The following is a 14,412-nucleotide window of genomic DNA, read 5'->3' as shown; positions in this document are numbered from 1 at the left end:
GAGTAAACAAACTGCAAAGAGGAGATGAAGCTTTGTTATCAGAAAAAAAGGGAAATAAAAGCCGTCTTTTAAATATGATGTCTATATTTGGGTGTCAAATGGTAAATTACTCTAGTTAGAATGTCTGTAGTGCAGAGACATTTGGCCACAGCCACTAGAGAGTAAATAATTCCAACTGCGACTTGCATCAACAAGCATTTGATTCAGTTCAAGGAAGTAGTTAAGTTGAAGGTACCTGAAAAGGGCTTCAGAATTAATGTTTGAATATTCAAAGATACACATGAAGAAATTCCATGCTTGAAATATCATCAGACTATTATTAACAACAGTCAGGTGTTTTATAACATAATGGAACTCATACATACAAGATATTATGGATAGAACAGTAAATTTGGTGATGAATTCTGAGTATTCTATAGAAACTTACTGTAACAACAAAGCAAAATTCAATTATTTCACTATCTCATTGGAGAGACACTGTTAACACCAATTAAAATAGATAAATTAGATAAAAGAAGTAAGAAGATAGAATATCATAATAAAGAAGCAATAAATCTGCCTGGAGGGATTTGCTAAGGCTTCACAGGGAGAAACATGGGCAAAGGCATGATCACATTCCGTCCTTATTTAGTCAGATAGTGCTGTCCATATTTTATAATACATGAGAAACTGAAAGTTCTGTTTAATACTGAAGCTCTTAATGGCAGAACCCAAACTGAATCAATATTTGCCTAACCTTTACTTTTTTCCCACTAGAGCGAGCTGCTTCTGAGTTTCTGGGTATAAGACTCTAGGGACAGATAAAGTTGGCATTTAGATACATAAAAATCTGATGCACAGTCAGAAGACCACATGTGACTATTTATTTTTTTAATGTTTATTTATTTTTGAGAGACAGAGAGACAGAGTCTGAGCAGGGGAGGTACAGAGAGAGAGGGAGACACAGAATCCGAAGCAGGCTCCAGGCTCTGAGCTGTCAGCACAGAGCCCCACGTGGGACTCGAACTCACAGACTGCGAGATCATATCTTGAGCCAAAGTCAGATGCTCAACTGACTGAGCCACCCAGGCACCCCACCACATGTCACTTTTTAAAAATGAGTGAGAGGGTCCCCCTTTGGCTGCATCCTCGTCAACAGCTGTTGTTTTCTGAATTGTTAATTTTAGCCATTCTGACAGGTGTGAGGTGGTATCTCATTGTGGTTTCGATTTGTATTTCCCTGATGATGAGCGATAAAAAACTAAGAAACTCTTAAGCAACCTGGAGGGAAATTAAAATATAACAACTCTAATTTTAATAAAAATGTGGATTATGATGTATTTCTCTTTCTTTAAGGATGTATTTATAAACATATTATGTGCCTCCAAGTGGAAAATTTAAAGACAGAAGATTTATGACTTTATTAAATGATTATAATTTTATTTATTTTTTAAAAAAAATTTTTTAGTGTTTTTATTTATTTTTGAGACAGAGAGAGACAGAGCATGAGCAGGGGAGAGGCAGAGAAAGAGAGGGAGACACAGAATCTGAAGCAGGCTCCAGGCTCCGAGCTGTCAGCACAGAGCCTGACGCGGGGCTCGAACTCATGGAGTGTGAGATCATGACCTGAGCCAAAGTCGGACGCTCAATCGACTGAGCCACCCAGGCGCCCCAAATGATTATAATTTTATAAAAATGTTTCATTTCACAGCAAACAACAAGAGAAGCTCTCTATACTGTCTATGATATAACGTTTAATTTTCCTAAGGGGAAAGTTAGAATGAAGAAGAGGATTAGAAAAAACAAAACAAAACTAAACTAAAAGGGATTAATAGGAAACTAACAACTAAGATGTAACAAAGTTTGAGAGAAATGTTGGGATTTCTAAGAAAAAAAATTAATTGTGATTCTTGATGAAGCGACTATAACCTAAGTGTTGTCGTATGTGCCTTAGATTCTCAATAAAATGTTTGTGAAAATAAATTGAATGGGATTTACTTTCATTTAATTATCTTCCTCAAAAAAAAAAAAAAAAAAGAAAACAAAAACAAAACAAAACAGTGACTAAGACAGAATGAAGAGATTCTGGTTATTATCATATTAACAAAAGAAAATTTTCTACCTTGACCTGAACCATTACTCCTACATCTTTATTGCTTAAAGAATGAGATGTAATACTTTTAGAGTAACTCTGGACCATCAAGGACTTTTTACAAAATGTGTTTGAGAATTTAGCTTTTCCATTAACTGTGAGAAAGTTATTAGGCAAATTAAAAGACACAATTTTTAGGAGAATGCTTACCTAATGGAGAGAAGAAAACTTTTTAAGGCATTTCTGAAAACTCATTTACAGAAAAGTAATAAAATTGTACCCTGTCAAGTGGTCTGCAAAGATTAAGTTAAGGCTTTAATTTTTGACTTCTATTCAATTGTGAAAACAGGTTTCTTAGCAACGGTGGTTGCATACTTACATGAACTATACATTTATTTCATTATATATAGATCATAAACGCCTTTTTTAAAATTTAAATCTCATCTACTTACCAAATAAGGGTAACATGATTCAGATTCTCTATCTCAGGGGTTTTCTCATTTATATAGGTGAGTGAGGCCAAATTAGACAGTTCATGTAATACTGTTGTGAGCAGTTGCAATTAGAATATCCTTCTACCCTTAGATTGGCTGTGGACTGTGGCAAACCTAAAGTAAACATGTGATCTACACTCTGGAAGGGTGTATCTCCTGAAAATAATCTAGACATTTTAGGACATGGTCATGTCTTCTCTGAAAATGTCTAGGAAATGTAGGAGTACCTCCATTTCCACTTCATTGATGGGGGTCATTTCTTGCTATATTGGGCAAAACATCACAATTTAAAATGGTAGTTGTTGCCTCATGGTTATTGTTCAATCAGGCACAGGGATCAGTCAGTCACCCAAAGGTAGGGCATCAGGACGATGCCAGGACGTACTACAGGACCTACAGTCTTGGAGCCTGATCAGTTATGGGAAGATGCTGAAGATATTTAGCTGAGTAGAAAATGTTCAAATAAGTTTCAGTAGAACTCCAGAAGGAGGCAAAAAGCTTCCAGAAAGGATAACATCCAGAGAAAGGAGGCACCAAAAAATACGGTGACGGAGCTAAAAATTAGACGCCAGACAATAGTGGATGAGTGCCAAATGAAAAACACCATTGTGTGAACTAGGGCCTGGATGTTTGTGCTCATGGTTTGTACCCCAGGGGTCTGCGTGGGAGCTCTGTGGTTCAGGAATTTTAAAGTTGAAGACTTTGAATGTCACAACTTGGTCCCAGTAGTAAGCATATGTTTTTATGTTAGGGAATCTTTTTTTTTTTTTTTTTTTTTTTAATCTGGGAAGTAAAACGAAATAATCGGTAATGTGGAAAGAGAAAAGGGATACACACACGTACACAAACGCATGATTCTATGCCGAGTCCCACATATTTTATCTCATTTCATCTTTACAACAACACTCACCGTTACTGTTAAGTGGACATCCTAGAAGACAAGGAGACTAGGTATCAGAGGGGAAGGACTTTGAAACTAAAAAACAGACTCTTGACCAAAAGAAAAAAAAAAAAAAAAGATGGTTACCAGAGAGGAGGTGGGTGAGTGGATGGTGGAGGCGAAATCGGTGATGGGGATTAAGGGGCGAACTTGCTGTGATGAGCCCCGGGTGGTGTAGGGCAGTGTTGAATCGCTGTATTGTACACCTGAAACTTATATTACACTCTATGTTAACTGGAATTTAAATAAAGACATAAAAAAAAAGAAATTACCATCAACTCCCTGGCCCTACCAGATTACAAATTATCCCCCTTGATAATGTTCATTAGCCATAGAAACATGCCCCACCTCCTCAGTGTACTTTATACCACCCTCCTTGACCTAAATCTTTGAACTTTTTCCATATGATTGTGCCTTTCAGATATTTTTTCATGATTCCCAGCAGCTTATAGTTAGCTCCCCCCCACCCCCACACAACATGGTTTTGCTATGGCTGTCGCAGCCTCCTGAAATGTCTTTCCTCCTCTCCTCACTTTGTCTACCTCACTCTTGTCCCAAATGATTCCTGTATCACTTTCTAATGTCATCAAACGTCATGTGAAGGAAAGTTTGCCTGAACCAACGGGTGTTGAACTGGGCGTCTTTTCCTTGCACTCCTGGTGTGTTCTCTTTCCTATCAGGCGCTGAAATTGTCTGTGTCTCCCAGCTGGACTTCTCACTGGTGGGCATTGTGCTTTACTGTATTTCTCAACTCTAGTATAGTGTCTAGTATATAGCAGGCACTCCGAAAATATTTAGTGAATTGTATGATCGGACCCAGTTCCTCTACACCGACAATTTCCTCCAGAAATGCTATAGTCACTAAGGAGATTCAGTAGCCATTTTCTTCTAAATTATCCTTATGCTCAATTGAATAAAGGTACTGGAAAGGGGTTTTGTGAGAAAATGCTTCCGTGTTCAGAAAAGGAGATTATGTGATAGGGAGATAGCTCTATTATACTCTATCCTCTCTGACCTGTAAATGTGCCTTAAGTTCATTTATATATTTATTTCTGTAATATTTATTTCTGAGAGCATTCCTATGAGACAGGATGCAACATTGAAATCATAAGACATCAATGCCTTCTCACCCCTCAAATCAACCAAGGAAGTATCCAAGGCAGACTAACGGCATGGCCCATCCTCTGATCCTAGCAGTTACTAACAAATATTAACAAGTTAAGAGTCATAAATATCATCTATGAAAGCAATTGATTTTAGTCTAGTGCTGAAATGAGATGCAAACTAACCCCAGTTTATTTTTTTTTAGTGTTTTTATTTTATTCTTGAGAGAGAGGGAGACAGAGCATGAACAGGGGAGGGGCAGAGAGAGGGAGACACAGAAGCTGAAGCAGGCTCCAGACTCTGAGGCTGTGTGAGGCTCTAACTCCCAGACTGTGAGATCATGACCTGAGCCGACTCGGATGCTTACCCAACTGAGCCACCCAGGCGCCCCCTCTAGCCCCAGTTTTAAATAACCAACTTGTCAAAACAATAACTTTCTACTTTGAAATGCATGGCTTAACTAACTCCACAATGAACAACCGGATTCTTTGGCCTGGGGATTTAGATGGGCTCACTTCGATGATGTCTGTTTGTATTGACCTAGTCATGATTCCCAGGCCACAGTAATGGTGATAAATATATTGCACGTTGAGCCTTTTGATGAGCAGAGCTCTTTCACATAAAGTTCGATTTAAAATTGGTAAGACTACATAATGATAATGATATGGAAAAGATTGACGACGTGTGTCAAATATCCACTCTAAAAGTTTCTATGTGAACTGAGGCAGATTCCTTAATATCTCGACGATTCAGTTTCCTCATAGGCAAAGTGGGGAGATGAATAACTCTTTTTTTTTTTTTTTTTTTTGGTGGGGATTTAATAAGGTAATACAGGTAAGCATTTAGAACATTATCTGGTACATGCTAAGATTTCAAAATGCTTATTACTATGATTGAAAATATGTGTTTGAAAAAGACTTTTCACTCTATCTGCTGCATAAAGATTTATATAATTGCAATTTCTGGTTTTTGTAATTAATTTTCTTGGAATGTTCTAGTTCAGCTTCTTCACATAAAGAAGGTAACATCTGTTATTATCAAAAGGTTAACTAATAAAGAAGATAAAGGGACATTGCTCACTGTTTGTTTTAGAAAGTTGTACTGACATAGAGTAATAAAACAACAGTGTCTCCTTTATATGTATTTGAGGGAAATACTTCTCTATAAATTCCACAGTGTCAGTTACAAAATTGCCCCTTAGTTTCCATAATATGATTTTTTTCCCCTATGTGTGGAAATGAAGATTCTACCTCTGTTCTGGCCAAAGTTCTTTGTAGCTGTATCCAGATGCTTCCCCCACCCCCAGTTCTTCCCACAGCCACCATTAAGGAATCTTTTACTGCTTGGAAAAGTTTTAATATTCAGCAGGTTAAGGAAACCCATGGTCAGCTTTAGAATTTTCGTCTCTGCTGAGCTTTCAAGGTGTCAAGACCCTAAAATAATATGAACAGCAGGAGTACTAAATCTTTCATTATTTCCAGTTTCCCCTTGAGCATACTGACTTTGCAATAAAGAAGCTGTCATTTACACTCTTCTTTATTGCAAGGTGGGTAATAGCTACAGGGAGAAAAATAAGGAATTGTGTCAAGTTAGCCTGACTGCCATTATGATTAATGTGTAATCATTGCACATTTGCATCTACTCTTTTTATATACAGGTACTTCATAGATTGGAAGAGTGATGGGGACAGCTACTTTACAATAGATGGAACTGAAGGAACCATCGCCACTAATGAATTACTAGACAGAGAAAGCACCGCGCAGTATAATTTCTCCATAATTGCGAGTAAAGTTAGTAAGTATGGCATGGACAGAATCAATGTTATACTGCAGTTCTTTGGATTGAACACTCTTAAACGAGTCCCTGCTGAGGTGTTTTTCATTTTTGGACTGACAGCTGAGTGGTCTCCTGGGGAAACTCAGAAACCTGTTCCTTTTCCTCGTAGCGTAAGTCCGGAGAAATTGTGACAGCCGCCAATGAGCCCTGTTTGCAGACTTGCATGAATATCTAGCAGTGAGTGCATTTCATTGTGTGACCTCATCCCTTTCAATGCTGTGCCCGCAAAAGTCTGCCAGCTTTCCAGCTTCTCTTCCACGCCGGACCCCTGTATACAATATTGGGAGCTTCAGAGGCCAGGCAGGAGGAATTCATTATCACACAAAATAGCCCATTCTGAAATATTTTCTCAAACTGAAGAGCGTATTCTTAAAATCACCCCTCTCCCTTCTCTCTTTTTCGTAGAATGTAATTTTAATGTGATTTTTTTTTTTTTTATAAATGTCACTGTGGAATATGCAGGAGCTATAAGCGGTTTTCTTTAAGGAATCCCTCAGAATCAATAGGATTGCTAGGACTGATCCCTTGTGTTGGTGTCTGCTTGGTCCAGAAGACAATCCTCTAGACTGAAAGTGGCATGGGCCATATATGTTTGTCTGGACAACCTAGGATATTATCGCAGCTTCCTCAGGTAACAGATTAGTCGGGGGAATGGTGACATTTCGTTTTCGATGTAGTTTGCAAAATGAGTGCATCTCCCAGTCATCTGCTTCTGGTCTTGTGAAAGGCTTGGGGAAATCCCTTCTGAGTGTCTTTCATTTTGTTCCCTTCCTATTTTATTTTGTTCATCTGCTACTTTGGCAGCTAATTTCCTTTTTCTGTGCAGGGGAGAGCTGAATGGGAATATTTCTGTTGAGGGGTTTTTTGTTCAGTCTCCACTCAGTGGGTGTAAATATTAAACAGTTTCGTTTATCTTCAACAATTGTGACTAAAGAAGAATAGTTAGACACCTATTCTGAGGCCCTAATGATGTCTTTAACGGATTTCATTACTTCTAGGTTATTCTGATTATTAAAGGTCAGACTTACAAAAAAGAACATGCAGCTTCCACCTTGTTTCTTGGAACACTGACCTGTCACATAAAAAAAAACTGATTACCCTGAGGCTACCATTCTAGAGTGGTCACATGTGGGTGCTCAGGTTGACCATCCGAGTTCAGCTCAACCTTTCCATCATACCTTCCAGGGTGCTGAGTATGTGAGTGAGACTGTCTTGGAAAGTGTACTAGCTGAATACCACAGTGTAACATCCACCAATGCCGTGTGAAACAGAACATGTGCCCAGACCAGCCCTGCCCGGATTCTTACAATGTTGTGAGAATGTCTAAAACAGTAATTATTTCAAGCAACTACATTTTAGGGTTATTTGTTGCGGCATGGCAATAGATAACTGCAGAACTCGGTGACACCATAAGTTGGAACTGTGACCCCTCGCTTGTAGGGTACACATTCTCCGGCCTGTCAGAGTGGAAAAGAGAGAGGGAAACACACAAGTCTCTCTTATCTGCCCGATATGATACTCCATTGGCTGCCACTGCTTCTAGGACTAAATGGACTGGCAGGAAAGGCTGCTGCCCAAACATCGTCTTCTTAAGTGAACTTTGAGTTATCGGACGGTGCGGGTTCTGGGCATCCCGTCTGCATAGGAACGTGATATGAGCACTCAGTGGTAGGTCTTCTGGCTTCTCAATTCCATGGCCCCCTTGCATCGAAGGCAGTCTTCTTGGGTGAGTTTATAACGTGATTTCTCAATTTTAGCTTTCGGTTTGCCCACTTGACCCTGAGGAAATTCACCCATCCTTGTTACGCTGAACAGGTGTTTTACAAGCTGCTCTTGTACCGTATGCTTTCTCTGTCCTGCCGTCTCCTTACAAAAGTATGTCCCCTGTACTCAGGCTTTGAGAGCAGATCATCCAGTCAGCTGCCAGAGCTGTAGAGCAGACATATCGTCAAGAGATCAGAATGCTGGTCTTCCCTTTTTGGAGGACACCTGTTTTCTTTAGGGTGTTTTCCTGAAGACTGCTTTCACGCTTGGCATCTTTTTTCTCCTCCTATACCACATCCGATTACAGTTACATTTGTTACTCATCATTTCTTTCATGTCAGCTCTCATCTATGTTACTCATCGAGTCTTGGGGGATAGCTTAACCATACTGTAGTTAGAAAATAAAGTTTAGCTTTAAGATCTTTGGCAAATGTGGTCAAAATGAATTGTTTGTGTTATAGACTATAAGACCTTCCTGAACCATTCACTCTAATGGCTTATACATAATAAGTGACAGCTAAGCAGAGACCGTTTCTTCAAATCACTTTTATTTAGCAAAGACATATTGCCCATAATAAAAGATCATTCATTAGAAAACTAATCTTACTGAGACTTTCGTCTTAATACACACACACACACACACACACACACACACACAAAACGCGCATATTTTTCAAAGTAGGACTAGCAGGCTTCTGTACCTTAACTGAAGATGAAAGTCTGCAGATAGTTCATTAATCACTTGTTCTGTGGTTCTGGAAGGTCTCTTTCTCCCCAGTGGCTATGTAGACCACGAAAACATCATCATTGCACAATAGTAGCACGTCTGACACCTCCAGCCAGAGCCTTGTGCTCCAACTTGTGGAAGATGAGACGAGAGTTTGTGCTTTCTCAGTGAAGCAGGCACCACCAAGTCTCAATTTTAGATTTTTCATATTTAGAGAAATTCATTTTCTTTTAGGCTATCGACATGATTGGGGCACATGCTGGCTCTAGAGTTTACTTAAATGCAAATTAGGAAACCCTCATGAGTAGATTCTCATTATTTATGTTGGCCCTCACTGGGAAATATGTAGAACTGGGATTTAGACACATAATACATAAATACACACACATATATATACACATATATATGTATATATACACACCTATATGTATGTATATATATGCTACATATGTATATATGTCCATATATATCCATATATATAATCATTTCTAAAATATGTATCTCCCTGATCTGTTCTAGTATCTGTTCATAGACCACTGTATTTTAGAGTCCTCAAGGAAGTCTGCTGGGGTAAATGCTATGCAGTCATGTGAAAAATAAAGAGACTAAACACATACCTCATGATAATTAAAGATTTACAGTAAGAATAGCTTATTGTGGGCTTTATTTTGCTTGAGTTTGCAGAGTTTAAAAGTAAAATGTATTCATATTCTAATGCATAAGGCTGTTTTCACTGATCAAACTAGCCAGCTAAGCAGGTAACCATTATCATGGTGAATGAGTGAGAAATAAATAGCTTACATTGTACTGGCAAGAAGAAAAAAAACATGTAAGTATACCTTATTGCACATTGAACTAGCATATGTTTCAGCCTGACCCTTACATATAAAATCTCAGGCAAAATGAAATGTTACAATGATTGAATAACTTTAATTAATTAAAAAGCAGTCATTAATCAGTGTTGCTATAGTTGGAGGTCCAAATAATTTATAAGACTCCTAATAATTCTTTTATGCTTTACTGCTTTGCTGTTTTTATGATACTAATTCTTGAGAATCTTAAAAAAGATAGAAGCTCCAAAAATTCCCTTCATTCAAATTATCAGAAACTATCAACACACAAATGTTTCCAATATATTTTTGGTGTTGCTGTAACAAATATCATTAGACAAAGATAATTTAAAATATCTACATTAAAGCCCTAAAACATATTTTATATAATTACAAAATAAACAAATGATACCAGAGACAATTCTTTTCTCAGTCATATATTTATCCAGATGGCAATGGATTGTTTGCATTTATTGTGGAACAGCTCAAGTATCAGTGAGTGAATTGACTCACTAACTGTCATTTGGGGAAAATTTTGTATGTAAATATATCATTATGAGTTGGGATCAAATTGTTGGGTAATTCTTTTTTTGAGGTTATTTGGCATATAAAGCTATTTTGTTATAACTTCATTTTACTTCAACATAATGCATAGGATATCATCTTTGTATGTACAGAAAAATTAACCTCTGGCATTACTATCCATAATTCAGACTAAACACAAATTCATACATTCGTTGTCATAAGCTTGTCCAGACTGTCATTTATATGCAAAACACGATTTGTTGGGGTTTATGGGAAAAACAAGACGAAGTCTATTCTTTTTTTTTTTTCCAATGTTTATTTATTTGTGGGACAGAGAGAGACAGAGCATGAACGGGGGAGGGGCAGAGAGAGAGGGAGACACAGAATCGGAAACAGGCTCCAGGCTCTGAGCCATCAGCCCAGAGCCCGACGCGGGGCTCGAACTCACGGACCGTGAGATCGTGACCCGGTTGAAGTCGGACGCTTAACCGACTGCGCCACCCAGGCGCCCCAAGATGAAGTCTATTCTTAAGGACATTAAAGTTTAGAAGTAGTTAGAAACTGCTTCTACACAGAAAGCTTACTTTCTGTGTAGCTTACTACACAGAAAGAATAGATTTGTTTAACCAGAAAGAAATAGATTTTGTGGTACAGTTTTCTGAGGAATTCATCTGCCTGCATGCCACGTCGCTAGCCATGAAATTATGTTCTTAGACTAAGAGAGAAGAAAGTACCTCATTTTTCTAGAATAATAATAAGCAATAATAATAATATAAACTAAACAAGTCTTGTAGCTTGATATACATTAAATGAAGATGAGGATTATGGTCCACACTGTGAGTGGTAGGAAATGGAGGCTCAGAGTTATTTCCTTTGCAGCCCCTGTCACACCTGGGGTCGTGACCAAAAGGTAATGGGAGTCCTGGGCTCTCTCCCCGCAAAACAGAATTCCACAGGGACAGTTGCTCACTTGCCTGTGCTTTATTAGCTATATTTTAAGTAAGCTGTTAGTTAAACTAGTCATAGTGACTTTCATATGCATAAGTACAAAAGAGTAAAAACTTATTTATACATTTGCAACATACATATAATTAAATTGAAATTATTGTTAGTCTTGCTATCTATCTATCATCACCATATCTGTCATCATATCTATCTATCATCTCTATCTACCTGTCTATCTATCTACCTAGGTCTGTCTATCTCTCTACCTACAGTTCTGTAGTGAATTGGCATGTTTCAGAAATTTGATATATACCGACTCACATTTATTAACTATTTGTATAAAATCACCATGTTTACTTATTTTTCTGTGATCATATTAAAGAAAGTCACTTGAGAAGAGTTTTTTAAATTATAGAGAGTTGAACATAAAGTGAAATGGCATCTATAGTCTTGTTGACCGTAGGTGAAGGAAAATACACCAACAATCATGGTGCTCGCGGGTCATGATCCACAGAAGTTTCCTGGTTTATTGGTTGTATTGAACCCACTTTTGCTTCTCAGTTTAGTCTGTTTTCGACATTCATATATTTCATTTGCTAGAATGTACTAGGCTCTGTGTTAAACTCTGGAGGCTTAAAGACAAATATGACTCAGCTCTTGCTCTCCAGGAATTCAGAATATCTAAGGGCTTTATGGTATTGCAAATATTTAAAATTAATAATAGGTTCTCTCTAGTGTGTTCATTGGGAGAAAAAAAAACTGGCTGTATTTTTAAAGGTTCCTTTTTCTTCAGAAATCAGTTTTTTTTAAATTTTTTTAATGTTTATTTATTTTTGAGAGAGACAGAGACAGAGCTTGAGTGGGGGAGGGTCAGAGAGAGAGGGAGACACAGAATCCGAAACAGGCTCCAGGCTCCAAGCTGTCAGCACAGAGCCCGACGAGGGGCTTGAACTCAGAGACCGCAAGATCATGACCTGAGGCGAAGTCGGACGCCCAACTGACTGAGCCACCCAGGCGCCCCTAGAAATCAGTTTTTGTCACCAACAGACAAGTAATATTTGACTTTGGCGTGGGTTTATATGAGTAATTTAAATCCGCTTGATGGATTGCTTGGTATAGATGCAGATCATACTACTGTAATTGAACAGGGCTATCGTTAGATAGCGTTTATCTTAACTTGTAATTTAAAAGTGAACTAATTTAAAGAGAAAAGAAAAAGAAAGCTTGTATTACTTATTCACTGTATCATGCTCAGTTTGCACTATCATTCAGGTTTTTGTTGTTGTCACAGAAAGCTAAGATTTTGTTCTTGACATTATGGTAGTCGCAATTTAGCGCACAGTCACAAAATTGAATTTTTAACCCCTGTAGGTATTCAAAGCAGATGTCATTAAAATTTTTTAACGTTTTTGTTTATTTTTGAAGGAGAGAGAGAGAGAGAGCATGAATGGGGGAGGAGCAGAGAGAGAGGGAGAAACAGAATCCGAAGCAGGCTCCAGGCTCCGAACTGTCAGCACAGAGCCCGATGCGGGGATCGAACCCACAAAATGTGAGATCATGACCTGAGCCGAAGTCTGACGCCTAGCTGGCTGAGCCACCCAGGCACCCCAAAGCAGATGCCATTTTTAAATGAGGAAGCCTAATAGCTCCAGTGTATTTTAACATACTAGGAAACTTGTGTTTGTTAGTCCTTTACAGTTTTCCAAATATTTTCAATTACATTTCTCACTGGTTCCTGGAAATATTCTATTATTTGGCCAGTATTTATTGAATACTTAGTACAAAAAATTATAACTGTAGTTTGATCCTCAAATGTGAACTGGGCTTTCTCCCAGCATGGTGGCTAGATAGCAGCCCAAGTGTTACTCTTCGAAAGTAAGTGATTATCACACACATGGGTGGATCGATCTCAGGCAGTGTCTTCTTATTCTTTGAGTTCGCTGACCTGTATCATAGAACAGTGCAAAGCATAGTGAGAGGACTTGGATTCCAGTCTTGACTCTGACAAGAAAATGTAGGGCAAGATCACACCAAAGTTTCCTCACCTGTAACTGGGGATTGATAGATCTGTAATTTTCAAACTTGTAGATAGATTATCAGGATACTTCATCAGATGAAATCTTATGTGGAATCCTGATATTCTACATTGAAGAGAGCTGTGGGTAAATCCAGGGTATTCTCTTTGCCCCTTTATGCAAAACCCCCCACACCGAAGAGGATGGCACCAGGGACCTATGTTCCTATAAGTTCTGATTTCCCTGTTAAATTTAAAATATATTTTTCCCATCCATGAGAATGAATGTTTTTCCATTTCTTTGTGTCCTTTGCAATTTGTTTCATCAGTGTTTTACAGTTTTCAGAGTACAGATCTTTCACCTCTTTGGTTAGGTTTAGTATTACAGTATATGTTAACTAACTGGAATTTAAATAAAAAACTTATAAAAATTAAATAAAATTTAGTTTTCCTAGGACTTATTAAAAGTTACAATGCTAGTTACTAGTGAACCATTTCTGAAAGAGATTTCTGATTATAAGTTCCAAAAATGGGCATACTGTGTCCTTCTCTTCTCATATGTTCTTCTGACAGTGAGGCTGACATTCCTTCCATAAAGAATTGGGTTCTGTCAGAACACCTAGGTAGCTCAGTCGGTTGGGTGTCCAACTTTTGATTTCCACGCAGGTCATGATCTCATGGTTCGTGGGTTCAAGCTCTGCTTCAGGCTCTGTGCTGGCGGTGTGGAGCCTGCTCTCTCCCCCTCTCTCTCTTTCTCTCCCCCTCCCCTGCTCTCTCTCTCAAAAATTAATAAAGTAAACATTAAAGAAATTTAAAAAAGAAAAAGAATTGTGTTCTATCTTCCTTTCCCTTGAACTTTGAAGTGGATTAGTGACAGCCTTGACTAACATAGAGGAGGTGTATTTCTATGTGACCATCTTAGGTCATAAAAGCAAGAGTTTCTGTCTGATTTCTTTTGTTTTTAAAATACTTGCCCTTGAACTTTAGCCACTATGTGCATTGCAATGAAGCCCAGTCTACATAAAGAGACCATGAATGAATATTCTTGTCTATCCTTCCACCCAGACCTCTAGCAAACCACCAGCATCAAGTAACAGACATGGGAATAAATGGATCTTTAGATGGGAAAAACACCAATTCAGGAAGAAATACAAGTCATCTT

At 38.2% G+C, this 14,412-nt stretch overlaps 1 protein-coding gene across 1 annotated transcript in view; it reads left to right on the top strand.

Moving 5' to 3' along the window:
* CDH12 (cadherin 12) overlaps window positions 1-14,412 on the top strand; it is a 1,058,455-nt gene that overhangs the window by 1,021,457 nt on the left and 22,586 nt on the right. The window contains exons 10-11 of the mRNA XM_040492478.1: window positions 6,267-6,572; window positions 8,203-8,320. Coding sequence (XP_040348412.1) covers window positions 6,267-6,572; window positions 8,203-8,320 — 424 coding nt within the window. The remainder of the gene's footprint in view (window positions 1-6,266; window positions 6,573-8,202; window positions 8,321-14,412) is intronic.

The sequence above is a fragment of the Herpailurus yagouaroundi genome, unplaced genomic scaffold (genome assembly GCF_014898765.1).
Source record: "Herpailurus yagouaroundi ecotype Mexico unplaced genomic scaffold, PumYag 29, whole genome shotgun sequence".
In the NCBI taxonomy this organism is placed as follows: domain Eukaryota; kingdom Metazoa; phylum Chordata; class Mammalia; order Carnivora; family Felidae; genus Herpailurus; species Herpailurus yagouaroundi.
This window is presented reverse-complemented; position numbering and strand designations above follow the sequence as displayed.